The sequence below is a fragment of the Physeter macrocephalus genome, chromosome 1, assembly GCF_002837175.3.
Source record: "Physeter macrocephalus isolate SW-GA chromosome 1, ASM283717v5, whole genome shotgun sequence".
NCBI lineage: Eukaryota > Metazoa > Chordata > Mammalia > Artiodactyla > Physeteridae > Physeter > Physeter macrocephalus.
Window position 1 is genome coordinate 93,150,758 of NC_041214.2, and position 15,339 is coordinate 93,166,096.

The 15,339-nt window shown below is 37.5% G+C and overlaps 1 protein-coding gene across 1 annotated transcript in view; it reads right to left on the reverse strand.

Moving 5' to 3' along the window:
• Positions 1 to 861: 861 nt before the first annotated feature.
• STXBP5L (syntaxin binding protein 5L) overlaps positions 862 to 15,339 on the reverse strand; it is a 387,732-nt gene continuing 373,254 nt past the window's right edge. Inside the window, exons 24-28 of the mRNA XM_024120465.2 lie at positions 11,837 to 12,197; positions 7,014 to 7,179; positions 4,412 to 4,523; positions 2,435 to 2,655; positions 862 to 1,854 (exon numbers count right to left, since the gene is read on the reverse strand). Coding sequence (XP_023976233.1) covers positions 1,813 to 1,854; positions 2,435 to 2,655; positions 4,412 to 4,523; positions 7,014 to 7,179; positions 11,837 to 12,197 — 902 coding nt within the window. The 3' untranslated portion in view covers positions 862 to 1,812. The remainder of the gene's footprint in view (positions 1,855 to 2,434; positions 2,656 to 4,411; positions 4,524 to 7,013; positions 7,180 to 11,836; positions 12,198 to 15,339) is intronic.

A 15,339-nucleotide genomic window follows, 5' to 3' on the forward strand; every position in this document is an offset into this window, starting at 1 on the left:
TTCCAAGTCAGGTTCTGTTACCCTAAGGCTGTTCACAGGAGTCTGGAGAGATTCCTAGAGAGACTTTTTTGAGAAATCAGGAGAATTCAAGGATTCTGAGGAATGCTATCCTGGCATAGATTTTCTGACTCTTTCCCCCATCTCTTTTCAAAATTACTCTTCTCAAAGATTAATTTGTTCTTCTCAAAATTACTGAGAACATTTGAAGGAAGTGCCACTTTAAACAAATTCACTAAAAATTTAAAAACTAAAAAAACAAGCAGAGATACTATTTTTGGCTACTCAAATAGCCTGGACTTCAGGAAAATGGTGAATTCTTAAGAAACACAATGTGAGTCTGATAAGACCTTGATTAGTCAAAATTCAATGAGCCGAACCCATTAATTTTCTTAAAAAAGATTCTTTTTGAAAGAACAACATACATATAGGATGGGTCCCAGAATCTGCATATGTTCATTTCCTAAGACTTTTGACTTCCAGAATCATTTTTTTTTGCGGTACGCGGGCCTCTCACTGCTGTGGCCTCTCCCGTCGCGGAGCACAGGCTCCAGACGCACAGGCTCAGCGGCCATGGCTCACGGGCCCAGCCGCTCCGCGGCATGTGGGATCTTCCCGGACCGGGGCACGAACCCGTGTCCCCTACATCGGCAGGCAGACTCTCAACCACTGCGCCACCGGGGAAGCCCAAAAAGTAATTTCTAATGAAAGCCCTTGTTAATCAGAAATGTCAGAATCCCTTTCATAAAACATTAACTGAGGTTTTACTGAATCAGACTAAAGAGAATGACCAGTTTGGTCTGTGAGTGTCAGGCTGCAAGAGCACCTTTGAATTGAAGACCCCACTGGGATTAAACAGTAATATACTGTGTAATTGGCAGACAAGGATACAAATGGAGCATTAAAAATATATCACTTTAGAAACTGAAACCAGAGTGTGTGAAATCAGTTCTCAAAGCTAACTGCATTGTTCCTGTAAGTCTAGTTTCCCCAAACCTATTGTCAACTCCCCTGCAGAGTATAAGCCAGGCTGAAAAAATGCTTCGAGGTGACCCAACCCTGCACGGTTTGTGACTAAAAATAGCAACTTGTTCTGAAGGTGATACAAATGGATATAATTGTGTTAGGAATAATTTACTGTACTGGCAATATTTGATTATGACCAAGAACTGTGAATAATGTAAAATATTATGGAGAGAAGAACGTTAATCAGACTCTTGCCATAAGAATTCAATAATGTCCTAGTATAATGAAAGTTATAGATGAAAAGAAAACTCTGGTTTTGTTTGTTTTTTCAGTTGGGTATTGCAAATGTACTTGAAATGCACTGATATCTTCTAACACAGATTTTTTTAAATTGTCAGGTGTGGTCCAATTTATAAAAATAATTTACCATAAATCTTTTTTTCTTCTGTCACAACATGCTTTTTTTTCTTTTCCTCTTAAGATGTTAATTTATCATGCAAAAATTTTTTTCATTAAGTGCATTAATGCTTTTTGTTTGTACAGGATTTTTGCAAATCAGGACTCCCCGTAGTTCCTAAATGTAAATCCTTAGCAAACGACATGCCAAGATAATAGCTCCATTCCACGTGGGAAGACGCAAATTCAGCCATATCTTGGGGTTTTAACCAGGGTTCCAGCCTTTGGTTTGTACAGTGTCTCTGATAAGTCTCCCTTATGATAGCTTCAGATGGACTGTAATAGAACATTTGTGGAAGAAACTGTCTTCTAGCAGTTGAATAGTGATGCTGGGAATAAATTTGGTTTCCCTGAATAATGGTTTCTCAAAGCAGTCATAGCTTCTTTAGAAGTTTAGAATTGGTACCATTTCTTATCCTTATATTTCAGCATTAACTGCAAAGAAAAAATAGTCACCATAAGATGTTAAAAAATTATTTAAAAGTGCTAATCAAAGCAAGCTCATATTGAGCTAATCATGCATATCAAAATCTCAAAACTTATAAGACTTCCTTTATTTTTTGAAATAAAGTGCATATAGAAAGATTTTTTAAAAAAACCAATCAAGCTCTAAAGATTTGCCTGACAGGAAATGATTTTTAATGATTGAGACAAAAAGGGGTGTTTGGATCCCAGCCTCTACTGCCCCCTCACACCTTGTTGGGGGAGATCATGTAATCAACCTAAGTACCTTTTTAGCAGCTGATACACAATATAGACCCAGTGTACCAGAAGCAGTGGATAATTTTCTTTTAAGTCATCCTCTAAGGTAAAGAAGTATCAATATAGTATTAAAAAAACACTTTTTTCTCCCCAATATGAGGGGAGTTATAATACTTATAATGAGATCCCAGTTACCTTGGCTTTCACACAGGATTACTTTCAGTGGCATCTCTGTTTAGGCTTTCTTTTGCAGGACCTAAATGATTAAAGTTATTACTGTATGAAGATGCCTTTATTTACTTAGGCAGTTTACCTCATGTGCATGTTTGGAAAATGCTTCTGCACTGGTCATCATGCCTGCAGTTTTCTCTTCCAGCTCTCCTAGCCTCTGTCCTCTCTCATCAAGTGCGATCCGTGCACGAGTCAGCTCTCCCATCACCCCTCCGGCAGCACCTTTCATCCCTTCTATACCACCTGGTCCAGGAATGTGCTGTGCGAGGCTGCGTGATGCTTTTCCTGCTGCAGCTTCCCCAACTGGGTGTTCAAGCCATAGCAATTTAAAACATTCTGTCAGTAATTCAAGTAATTATAGTCAAGTTTATCACCAAAGTACTTACATTGAATTATACTGTCATAATTCTCATGAAGAGACATATTTGTTCCTATCATAGATCTGTATTTGCAGATGTTAGCATTTACCCAAGAAAAATGCCTACGAAAGAGACTGAGAGAGATATTGGTACCATATGCTTTAGTGTGTGTGTGTGTGTGTGTGTGCGTGTGTGTGTGTGTGGAGGTGTTCCATACAATACGGCATAATTGCATTTCTTGACATTGCTGAATTGGGATGCTCACAATTTTATTGTGACCTCATGTTTAACCCTCATTAGTGTCTGTTCCAATCTCAGGCCTGATCATTTATTTAAATTTCTGCCCAAGTTGGCATTCCAATCTTCTGTATTCATCTTTCTATCAGTCTTTGTAGGCCTCAGTTGTTGTTTTTCAAAAATCTGTGTGTGCGTGTGTATGTGTATGTAAATACTAGAGAATGGGGTATATGCATGATGGGCATTAATAAACATTTGTAGGAACTTTATTACTTTATAAAAGACTAAAAATTTCCCCATCATTTACAAAGCACAGTTTCACTTAATTTTAATGAAGTAACTTTTAAATATTGAAAAACAGCTATCTTAGTAAAAATTTAGTGAGAATTCCCAAGGATATAACATTAGGAATGGAATCTAGATCAATTTTTTTAAAAATAAGAGGCTTATTGAGATAAAATTCACATATCATAAAATTCACCTCCCCCCCTTTTTTTAAAAAATTTTTGGCCATGCTGCACAGCTTGCGGGATCTTGGTTCCCAGAACAGGGATCGAGCTCCTGGCCCCGGCAGTGAAAGGTCTAAGTCCTAACCACTGGACTGCCAGGGGATTCCCAAAACTCACCTTTTTTAAGTGTACAATTCAGTGGTTTTTAGCATATTCACAGATTTGTGCAACTATCACCACTATCTAATTTTAGAACATTTTCATCACCCCAAAAAGAAAACTCTGTACCCATTAGCAGTCCCTTTCTAGTCCCTCCTTGCCTCAGCCCCTGGCAACTATTAATTTACTTTCTGTCTCTATGGATTTGTCTATTCAGAACATTTTGTATAAAAGGAATCATACAATATGTGGCCGTTTTTGTCTTCCTTCTTTAATTTAGCATGATGTTTTCAAGGTTCATCCATGTTGTAGTGTGTATCAAACGTCATTACCTTTTATGGCTGAATACAGGCACCTAGATCTTTTGCATAGTTAAAAATTCAAGGAAAAAGGAGTTTTGATCTGTAAGACCAAACGGTGGGTGAAATATTCTGGAAAATATATTAATTTCTCTCTGAAAATGTTCCCTAGTATCTTTCTACTGCATTTTGATTATTGTTCATCAGAGTTTCACAGGTAGATTTTTTAAAGTAATTTATTCTGTACCATTGGTAAACCTTGAATTCTGAATAAAGAATCTGTTTCCTAGAAGTAAAGGCAGGCAGATTCAAAAACATTTTTTCAGATTTTAGTAACCAAATGTCTTCACCCTGCCTTGCAGGTACGATCTACCTGCAAATGACACATTTATTAGCTTACTCATTTTTTGTATGAATTGCATGTACTATGAATTGCATGTACTACTAGAACTGCATCTAATATAAAGTGACCAATTTTATTCATGTTTGGTAAACAAATAGTTTTCATGGTATAGAAGCAAATCGCCAGTCTAGAAACAGGTCTTCTGTTACTCACAGAGCTCTTCTCTGTCAAATGTTTGTCCACTTCCGCCAAACAGTCCTTTGAGAAAGCCTCTGTTTTGAGCTTCTGGTGTCTCCATGGGAGTAAACAAATCTCCTAGCATGTCCTATATCAGATCAAAAGAAAATAGCATTAGACTGACTAAGAGTAAAATAACAGATCAAAAGAACATGGTGGCAGGTTAGAGCATGTCATGAAAAGGCAGTCTGTTCTCCATATATTTTCCTGGTGATTTTTGCTTTGCTCCCAGTTCTCTCTGGCCTTTCTTTCTCCACCTCCTTCCTTTCCCTTCCCTTCTCCAAGAACTGACATCCTAAAATTTTCACTTTTCTGCCCTCTTCGTTTCTTCCTTCTACAATTAGAAAGCATGGGAAGCGAATATTCACCCTAGGATTAATTTACACTTGATCAGTGACTGCCAATCTAGACTTCTGATTCTTTTTCAATTACCATAGCGTCTTTCCTGTCCTAGTTCCCTTTCTGGAGCCAAGCATGGACTGCCCTATGAAATGGGAAGCCTTTGGTGGTGTGTAGAGAAAGGCTGGATTTATTTTTATATCGCGTACAAAGTAATGAAATAGCTCAAGATAATTTAAATGAGTCAAAGTATGCAGCTACTGCATGGTGAGGTAAAATTGTTCTTAATATTTGATGTGATTTAGAATGACTGGGGAGATACCTTGTTAGAAACACAGATGCACAGGATTTATTCCACACGCGCTAAATCAAAATTTGCATAGATGTGTTCTGGTTATCTGTATTTTTAACTTGCTCTAACTTTTAACTTGCCCTAAAAAGTTGTAACTTGCTTTGGTCTTTCTAAAGCAGACCAAAATTTGAGAACCATTGGTTTGGAGGAAGGAACTTCAACCCAAAGTCAGACCTTTGACCTAATATCAGTTTGTCTGTGAACTTGCAGCATGACTGTCATCATCATCCCCTTTCACCTCTACTCCCCAGACCTGTGCTCTTCCTCCGAATCCCTTCTCTTTGGAAATGGCTGCACCATCTACTTAGTTCCCCAACCCAGAAATACAGGAATAATTATTAATTCCTTCCTTTCCTTCACTCCTACATCTAATAACCCTCCAATCCGACTGATTACACTTTATAGCCATTGAATCTGCTAACTTTTCTCTCTCCTCACTGTTGGCTGCCTTATTTCAAACCATTATTATTTTTGGCCTTATTTTAAAAAGCCTCCAAATTTTTCTCCCTACTTTTAGTCTTAATTCCTCAAAACTAATTGCCATACTGCAATCAGAATATTAGCTTTAATAAACAAATTTGTTAAACCTTTTCAATGACGTGCCCTGGGGATAAATGCCAGATTCCTTAAGGAGCTTACAAGGTCTTCCAAGCTCTGTTCTTGACTAACTCTCCAGCATCACCCCTTCACTCTCTCCACTTCCCACCTCAGCACTCTGTTGGAAGTTGCCTGAACCTTGGGGCTGTCGCATGCCTCTGCTCTGTCAGGAATATTATTACCTTTTCCATCTCCAGCCATCCATTCCTATGGATAATTCCTATTCATCCTTCACAACCTTTTTCTAACTACCCCTTCCCTTTTGTTCCATCAACCCAGGTGCCCCTCTCACGTGTCTCCCCAGCACCGGCACAGCCGTATAACAGCATTTTCCAGAGTATTGTGGTTGTCTGTTTACTTATCTCTTCTTCCACGCTAACAGGTAGGGACTTGTATCTTGTTTATGATTGTGTTCCTAGAGCCCAGCCAAGTACCAGGCATATAAAAAACTCTTAAGTATTTGTTGAATAACATTTATTATTATTTATTTTTAAAGCTTCTTATGTTCCAGGCACTGTGCTCAGTGCTTTATATGAATTCTTTCTTAATTCTCACAGCAGTACTTCAAGGTAGTAGATTAAGTAAAATGGCCAAAGTTATATAAGTGAGCAAAATGCAACTTAAATAGTTCAGAGCTTATACTCTGAACCTCTATATTGTAATGAATGGGTTTTAGTTTTATTTCTAAAATAAGGAGGAGAAACCAATTAAATCCCCAAGATGCCTTTTAACATTTTGTGACCACATTTACTTATCCAAGGTTAGATAGGCTTTTATATTTATTTTGTTTCTAGGTTCTGCTTACCGCTATGATCAAAGACAAATGCCCAGTTCTAACCTACATACAATAAATACATTCAAAATATGTATTTATTTTGTATGGCTCTTAATCACAATTAAGATTTCTTTAAAAAAAGTTCATTAACTCCCTGAATTGTATGCAAAATTTTTGTTTGTACATACATATTCCCCACCCTGGAGGAAGATTTTTATAATCTTTCAGAGGATTCTCCATAGGCAAAACAAACAATAAAACACACAAAACAACCATTGATATGTATGATCTCCACATTCTTCACACATCCCGTTTTTTCTTATTTTTTTCTGTGTATATCTGGAACCATACTAGAACTTGGTAGCATCACCATGATGAACATACATTCAAAACATGTTCTAGGGCAGGTATATTTATTGTCTGCCTCAATAATATTTTAGCTTTTAGACATCTTTCTAATTTTTTCTCTTTTTACAACTGTGTCCGATGTTTATTCATAAATGTGCCTGACCTACCTGTAGATTATCACACATCTCTTGGCTGTATGTTAACCGCTGAATTTCAGTAGGAGAGACAAGGTATAATGCCTGTCCTTCATTGGTAAAACAAAACGTCCGTGCTATCCTCATGTCTGTCAGTGGCAAATAATTAACATCCAACATTGGGCGAAGACTAGGTATGCTGAATGGAAAAAAACAAATCCACATTTCATATTCAGGTTGTTAGAAGCTTTTAATTTCTTCGTATAAAATGTGCAGATCCTTACATAAAACAATACTTTTTATACCACTATTTTACGGTTGTTTCTTTATCCTCTTGAGTTCTCAATGGTAGTAAACTAGACTTTCACATAAAATCATATTCACAAAAAATTATGGGCACAGTTCTTCTATCTTAATCCACACAGATACTTAGCAAATGTCCTTGAAGGATGGATTAAATGCAGTGGCCAGCAATTTCAAAATGCTTTTTGGAGCATTTCACAGGTTCCTACAGTACAGTTATAATCTTTGATTATGGCAGAAACACCACAGCTAGAAAGTGGCTGCCTGCATACTTGGTCTATTGTCTCTTTTTAAGGCAGAACTCCTGGGTCTGAGGAGGTTATACACTGATGAAGTGGGTCTAGTTCACTGTGCCTGGGAATGGAGTGGCTTTGCTCCCTATTCCTTTACTTCCTCTATACACAGAAAGTGAAAATCACCTATGACTTAGGGCACCTGCACTGAAGACATGATTAATAAACAAACATGGCTGGTGGCTGTAACAGAATTAGTTACAAATAATAGATCAGAATTTGCACATCCAAGCTAATACCACATCTCAAGTGTCTTACTGATTGGCTCTATGCTTATCCTAATGTTGTAGTCAAATGATTTTGCTTACATATTTATAAAAATGTACTTTTGGATACTGTCACTAGAGCCAGATTTACAAACTACTAAAGAAAACCAATCTCAATGCTTTTAAAGCACATCTCTAATGCCAAAAAGAGAAAAATAAACTTGTAAAATAAAATTTAACTTGTAGTTAAAATCTCAAGCTTTGAAATCATTCTACTGATTGTAGTGTGCACGATGATTTTAAATTAACCCAGATCATAAAACCAGCACCTTGAAAAAAAAGTACTTATTTCTCTTATCAAAGTAGTTTGTAATTACAACTTAAGCCCTAGAATCTTACCATATAAAATGGGACCTGAAATCTGTGCTATAGGAATAAGTTTTTCATGAGGTCCTAGCGCTGTGCTGTCCAATATGGTAGCCACTAGCCACATGTGGCTATTAAGCAGTTGATATATGGCTTGTGTGATTTGAGATATTCTGTAAGTGTAAATTATATACTGAATTTCAAATATTTAGCGTGAAAAAAGTATATTAAAAATACATGTGATGGCGTTTGAAGTAACAAAGATCCTTAGGATATGAGTCTAAAGCAAACCCAGTTAAACAGACTTCCATTCATTCAGATTAATGGGTTGTGGTGGGGAAGAGGTTCCTATGGACTTTCCTGATAAGTTGTGTTGTCTATGTAGCATAATAAAAGTAAGCCAACAAAATACAACAGGTGTAATCACTTTTGGTAGGAAAAGGAAAGAGTAAGTCAATTGCTAAGGGCTAGGAAACAAGTACTCTTAAAGATGAAAAAAACAGTTTTTTTCTGTGCAAGGACATTTTTATAAGGAAATAGTGTCAGGTAACTAAAGATGGTTCCCACTAAAAATGGCTCTTTCAGCCCAGTTTGAGAACTTTATACATAGATAAGCCTCTTGCATCTCTCTCTACTCTTTTCTAGGTCTGGGTACATTGGCACATAAGCAATCATACCTACCTAGCAACTATCTGAAAACTAGGACTTGAGGAGATTGGGCTCAGTGTAAAGTTCGGCATTGGAAGTACAGAGTCCTAACCACTGGACTGCCAGGAAAGTCCTGTAGTTAAGTTCTGATAGGGTCTGGAAAGATCTGGGAATATGCTTAGCAAGGTCAGGAGCATGCCAATTTGTAGACTCCAGTTACTCAAGCCACATGTTTCCTAGCCACACCTTACACATTACTAAAATCATGTCAAAATCACTTCCTTTTCAAATATTTTTGAGATCCTCATGAACACATAAAGAGTTTCCACTAGGACATAATATTAAAGTAGTCATTATCATGTAAAACAGCTTTTACAAAGGGCAGAGACAGAGAGATCATTTTATCTTTCCTATTGCTATGACTCCTGTTGCTTTTTAAACTCTTGCTTTTCATTTCTCAAGAAACTCCCCTCCTCATAAATGTAGATGTAGCATGTATTCATTTAAGTAGAAATTAATTTTCAGATGTACCATTTAAGAAAAGAAGACATACTAAAATTTTGCAAAAACAGGGTAAGTAGTCACTATCAAGCTAAAAACTCAATTGCGAAATAACATTTTTGAGTGACTAAACGTGAGCTCAGGGGAGTATACACACATTTATTTTTCCTTCTAAACTAAGGCATGTCTAGGAGTTAAGTCGTTATTTTCAAACAAGACTGGAATGGCCTTCTTCAGAAATCTCTAAAAAGAGCTTGAGAAAGAGAAACCAGATAAAGAAAGAGTAAGAAATATGTAAGAGAATGAGCAGGCCATAAATGATTGTTTTTATGTTTTCAAAACTTTCTCCTTCATTAACTACTGCTTGGCTTACAAATCTACTCATGTCTCCCCTATTAAAAAAAATATAACAATAAAAACACTCTCAAACACCAGTTTTGCTCTCGAACTACTTTCCTGTCTCTCATCTCTCTTTTTACCAAAATTTCCCCAAAGAATACTGTCTCAGGGGTTGGCAAACTTTTTTTTAAAGAGCCAGATAGTAAATATTTTAGGCCTCCGGTGCAACTACTCGACTCTGCCCAATTGTGCACAAGCCCCTCCGGGCAGTATGTAAGCAAATGGGTGTGGTTGTGTTCCCCGAACCTTTGTTTATGGCCACTGAAAATTTGAATTTCATATACTTTTCACATATCATGAAATATTCTTCTCTGATTTTTTTCAACAATTTGAAAATGTAAAAACCATTCTTAGCTTGCAAGCTGTACAATATCAGATTGGGGGGAGAGCAGGGTAGATATGGCCTGGGGCTGTAGTCTGTCAACCCCTGATCTATGCCACTGCCTCTTCTTGCCTCCTTGAAATTTAGTCTTACCTCCACCGTGCTCCTAAGATTTGCTTTCTCAAAGATCACTAATATCTAGGTGCCAGATCTAGGGTTTTTTCTTGTACCCAAACTCTTTGACCTTTCTGCTCTGACTACCTCTTGACCATCTTTTTGGTAGTCTTCTATCCTTTGTTTTGATACTCTGCTGTCGTTTTCATTTCATGAAGTTCTGCTACTCTGATCCTTTTCCTAGCTCTCTCATGACTTCTCAATCTCCTTTGCTGGAGTTTCTTTTTTCTCCACTACATAAATGTAGACATATGTAACCCCCCCCCCCAATTTTTGTCCTAAGACCAGTCTATTTCTCCTCTTTTCTTATACTGTCTTCTTTGATGATTTCATTCACTGATACAACTTTCACTAATGCATTTACATAAATGATTTCCAGAGCTGTATCTTCCACCCCTATTTTTTTAAGAGTCCAGACCTTAAATTGCTGGCTAAACTTCTGCAGGCTGGCATATAAGCACCTCACATTCCAAGCATTCATTCTCAATTCATTCCCAAACTTCTCATTATCAGTCTTTCTAAATTCTGACTTTCTTATCTGCTAATGACCTCACTATTATCCGAGTTCATGATAAAACTTTTTAACCTTTAAGCTCTCTTCTAACCCTGAGATTTAAAGACCACCATTACCTTTCACAACCAATGGGTTTTACATTCAGCAAATTTCCCTCAATTATCCGTCACATCTGTTTCCACCTAGCCTTCAATATAGTTACAACTTCAGTTCAAAAGCCCATCCAAGCTCTCCCTCCATGTATATATATATATATATATATATATATATATATATATTTTTTTTTTTTTTTTTTTTTTTTTTTTTTTTTTTTTTGCGGTACGCGGGCCTCTGACTGCCGCGGCCTCTCCCGCCGCGGAGCACAGGCTCCGGACGCACAGGCCCAGCGGCCATGGCCCACGGGCCCAGCCGCTCCGCGGCACGTGGGATCCTCCCGGACCGGGGCACGAACCCGTGTCCCCCACATCGGCAGGCGGACTCCCAACCACTGCGCCACCAGGGAAGCCCTATGTATATTTCTTAATGCATAGCTAGAGCAGGTTAAAATAAAGTGATGACCTTTAGTATACTGTTCAGGGTTGATCTCACTTTTTCCTAGACTTGCAACCTCAGGCAAATTTGTTAACATATGTAAAATGGAGGATGCAAATAACACTTTATTTTCCTATGTCCTAGAGAAGTTATAAGGATAAAATTTAATTCTGTATGGAAAATTCTTGTGTGTACTATGAAACATAGTAAAGGTAACAAGTTCATTTCTTTTCCTTGTAGTTTATTCATCTTCATATATCCTGTGCCTAGCATAGCATCTGGGAGATAACATGTGCTCAATAAATGTTGAATGAATGTGTGAATGACTGGAGAATCACTCTTTCCTTAGATTCCTTGAGGTCAATTAACATATTTCATTCACAATGCAAAGCATTTTTAGCAAAAACAAAAAACAAACAAAAACAAATAAAAACTCAGTCTCCTCAAAGTTTTGAGCAATAAAACATTCACAAACATAATGAAACAATGATCTCAGTTTGCTTCTTGATAACATCTTGCACATTACACATATACTTTTCATAATTGTACCTTGTTTGCACTGTTATGATTACCAGATAATTTATAAAGAAGGCAAGTACCTCATTATCATGATATGCCCATTGGCACAAAAGCATGCCAAGCAGGCACTGTTACACATGACCACCACATCTGCTTGCAGTATAAAAGATGTCTCAGTGATGTTATGAACATAGAGGCAAGTCTGAGAAGGCAGTGAGAAGACTTTGGCTTGTTTTTCTGAGCAGATTATTGTATACTGATGATCTCCTATTTCTTGGGATGGAGAGGGGCAGTTCATGACCAGCTTTCTTCTCCAAGATTTGTCATTTTCATCTATGTTGTTTGGATCCCTCCAGACTTCATATGGTGGTTGCATTAATCTGCCAGTTCGGTCCATACAGGAGAATGTTAGGACAGCTCCTTTCAATGAGAGGAATGTACCTATAAAAACAATTTCATATCACTGGCACATGAAATTCTTTCTAAAACAGCTGCTATTCATCTATGGGTGATAAATCTTTTATATTATGATAATTCATATCCATAGTGTCATAATATTGCAGTATGATACATAAATCAGTAGATTTGTGAGTTCATCAGTTGCAGTAACTTGGAATCATAAAAGGTAGGGTCTAAAAGGAGTATAAGACATCAACTTGTCAAATCCTCTCATTATATTAATGAGAAAACAGAGACCCAGAAAGATGATGAGACTTGGGCTAGGTCACATAGCAAGTTAGTGTATGAGCCTGGACTAGAACTCAGGTTTCCTAATTCCTAATCCAGTATCCTTTCATTATACTATATAGTATTCATTAAAATACTTTTTTAAAGAGCAAATTTTAGAAAATTTATAATTTTAATTTATTGAATAACCAGCTGAAAAATGCCAACTGATTCCACTTCTTTATTTTATAGACTCATTCACTAGAAAATGCTATTTTTCTTTTTCTGAAAATGAACACTCAGAATATTTCATGAAATTTAAATATCTAGAGTTCATGCTAGCAATTTTGATTGTATTAAAAAAAAATCCAAACTAGCTTTAGTGTTTAGGCAGGCTTATGCATCTTTTATACAGAAAAATGGTTTACTCACCTGGAATCTCCAAGGTTGAATATCCATGCCAGATTATTACCTATGGGTGATTTTTACCAGTCCCAGAGGCAAGATAGTATGAAGCTTAGGAAGTAACTTGGGGTAGACTGACCTTTGGACATTTCCAGATTCTCCCCTAAGCAGCGCCCTAGCAGCCTTTTCTTTCCTTTCTCCTTTGACATCATGTAGAGAGAGTAAGGAAGTTATCCCAGGCTGATATATCTTAGGAGTGTACATGTACCAGAGACTTAAGAAGGGTGTTATAAAAATACATTCCATTTAGAAAGTACTTTATAAAGTATTTAAAATTAAAAATAACATGTTTAGATGATGTAACATGATTTTTTAAAAAAAGCTCAGTAAGTCCAAAATATAGCCTCTACTATTTCAGAAATACACATTACAGGGCTTCCCTGGTGGCGCAGTGGTTGCGCGTCCGCCTGCCGATGCAGGGGAACCGGGTTCGCGCCCCGGTCTGGGAGGATCCCACATGCCGCGGAGCGGCTGGGCCCGTGAGCCATGGCCGCTGAGCCTGCGCGTCCGGAGCCTGTGCTCCGCAACGGGAGAGGCCACAACAGAGGAAGGCCCGCATACCACCAAAAAAAAAAAAAAAAAAAAAAAAAAGAAATACACATTACAAAGGAAGCTTAAATTTAAGGACTTCTATAATAAGATATTAACAATTCACTCTACAGTAAATAATTCATCAATTAATGAGGATTTTCCTCCTAAAAGAGGTCTTACTGGCTACAAGTGTACCTTACTCCAGCTTTCCAAATTACTAGTCTTCCCCACTAAAATCTTAATTCATTCAATCAACAAATATTTATTGAGGGTTTACTATGTGTTCTAGGCCCTGTTTTAGGCACAGAGGAATAAAATAGTGAATAAAACAGATAAAAATCCCTAGCTTCACAGAACTTACTTTCTATGATAGAGACAGACAATACATACGATAAGTATATATATATGATTAGATAGCAATAAGTACTAAGGAAAAAATAAAGCAGAAAAGGGGATAGAAATTCTTGGAAAAGGGTGTGATTAAATTTTAAATAGAGTAGAAGATGTTAAGGACTAATGTTTGTTCATTTCCCCTCCCCAAATTCATACATTAAAGCCCTCCTCCCCTTCCCCAGTGTGAATGTATTGATATTTGGAGATGGGCCCTCTATGGGAATATTTAAGGTTAAAGGAAGTCATAAGTGTAGGGCCCTGATCTGATAGAATTGGTGTCCTTATAAGAAGAGACACCCAGAGACCTAGCTCTTTCTTTCTCTCTCTCCCCCCTCTCTCCCCCACCTCTACCCCCTCTCTCCCCCCCCTACCCCCCGCACAGGAAAGATCACATGAGTACACAGTGAGAAGGCAGCTCTCTGCAACTCAGGGAGAGAGCTCTCACCAGATACCAACACTGCTGGTATGTTGATTTGAGACTTCCAGTCTCCAGAAGTGTGAGAAAATAAAATTCTGTTGTTGCAGTCACCCAGTTTGTGGTATTTTGTTAAGGCAGCCTGAGCAGATTTATACAGAAGAGGAGGCTTCTTTGCATTGTACAGTGGAATTAAGGCTCAGGAAACCAGCACAAAATATTCTGGCTACTGTGATTATCCTTTATCTCTGATCCAAGAGTCTCATATCTTCTATCAGCATCCATGAAACTGGCAACTTAAATTTATTAGCTTGCAAGTAAAGTAAAATCAAACTATTCACAGATCTTGACCTTCTAGAGCAGTTACAGGCAGACTTATAGGAGATGAGATCAGAGATAATATGGAGCTAAGTCATGTAGGTTCTTGTTAAAGACTTAGACGTTTACTTGGTATGAGATGGGAAGATTTTGAGAATAGAGTAATATAATCTAATTTCCATTTAACAGGCTCACTCTTCATGCTGGGTATATCCTAAAGGGAGTCAAGGTTGGAAGAAAGGAGAGCAGTTAAAAGGTTAGTACAATAATTCAGGTGAGAAATGGATAGAGGCTTGCTCAAACCATGTGGTAATAGTATAAAGGGTGAGAAATGGTCAGAATCTGAGTATATTACAAAGGTCAAGCCAACAGAATATGCCAATAAGTTGGAGTTAGAGTGTGAAAGAGATACAGTGGTCAAGATTGATTCTAATGCTTTTGACCTGAGAAACTGGAAGGATGGAATTGCCATTAATAGATATGGGAAAGACTGTGGAGAAAGGAAAGGAATATTAGGAACTCAGTTTGGGACATAAGTTTGAGATACTTACTAGACATCCAAGTGTATGTCATATACTTATAACTGGATACCTATGTCAGGAATTTGGGGATAGGCCAGACTATAACTATATGACCCATTAGATCACAAAAGGCATTTAAGGTAATGAGGCTGGCTGATTTCATGTAGGGCTTGAATATAAATAGAAAACAGAAAAGGTTCAAGGAGTCTGTCTATGAGCATGCCGGTGTTTTAAGTCCAGAGAAATGTAGAGGAGCGAGCAAAGGGGACTGAAA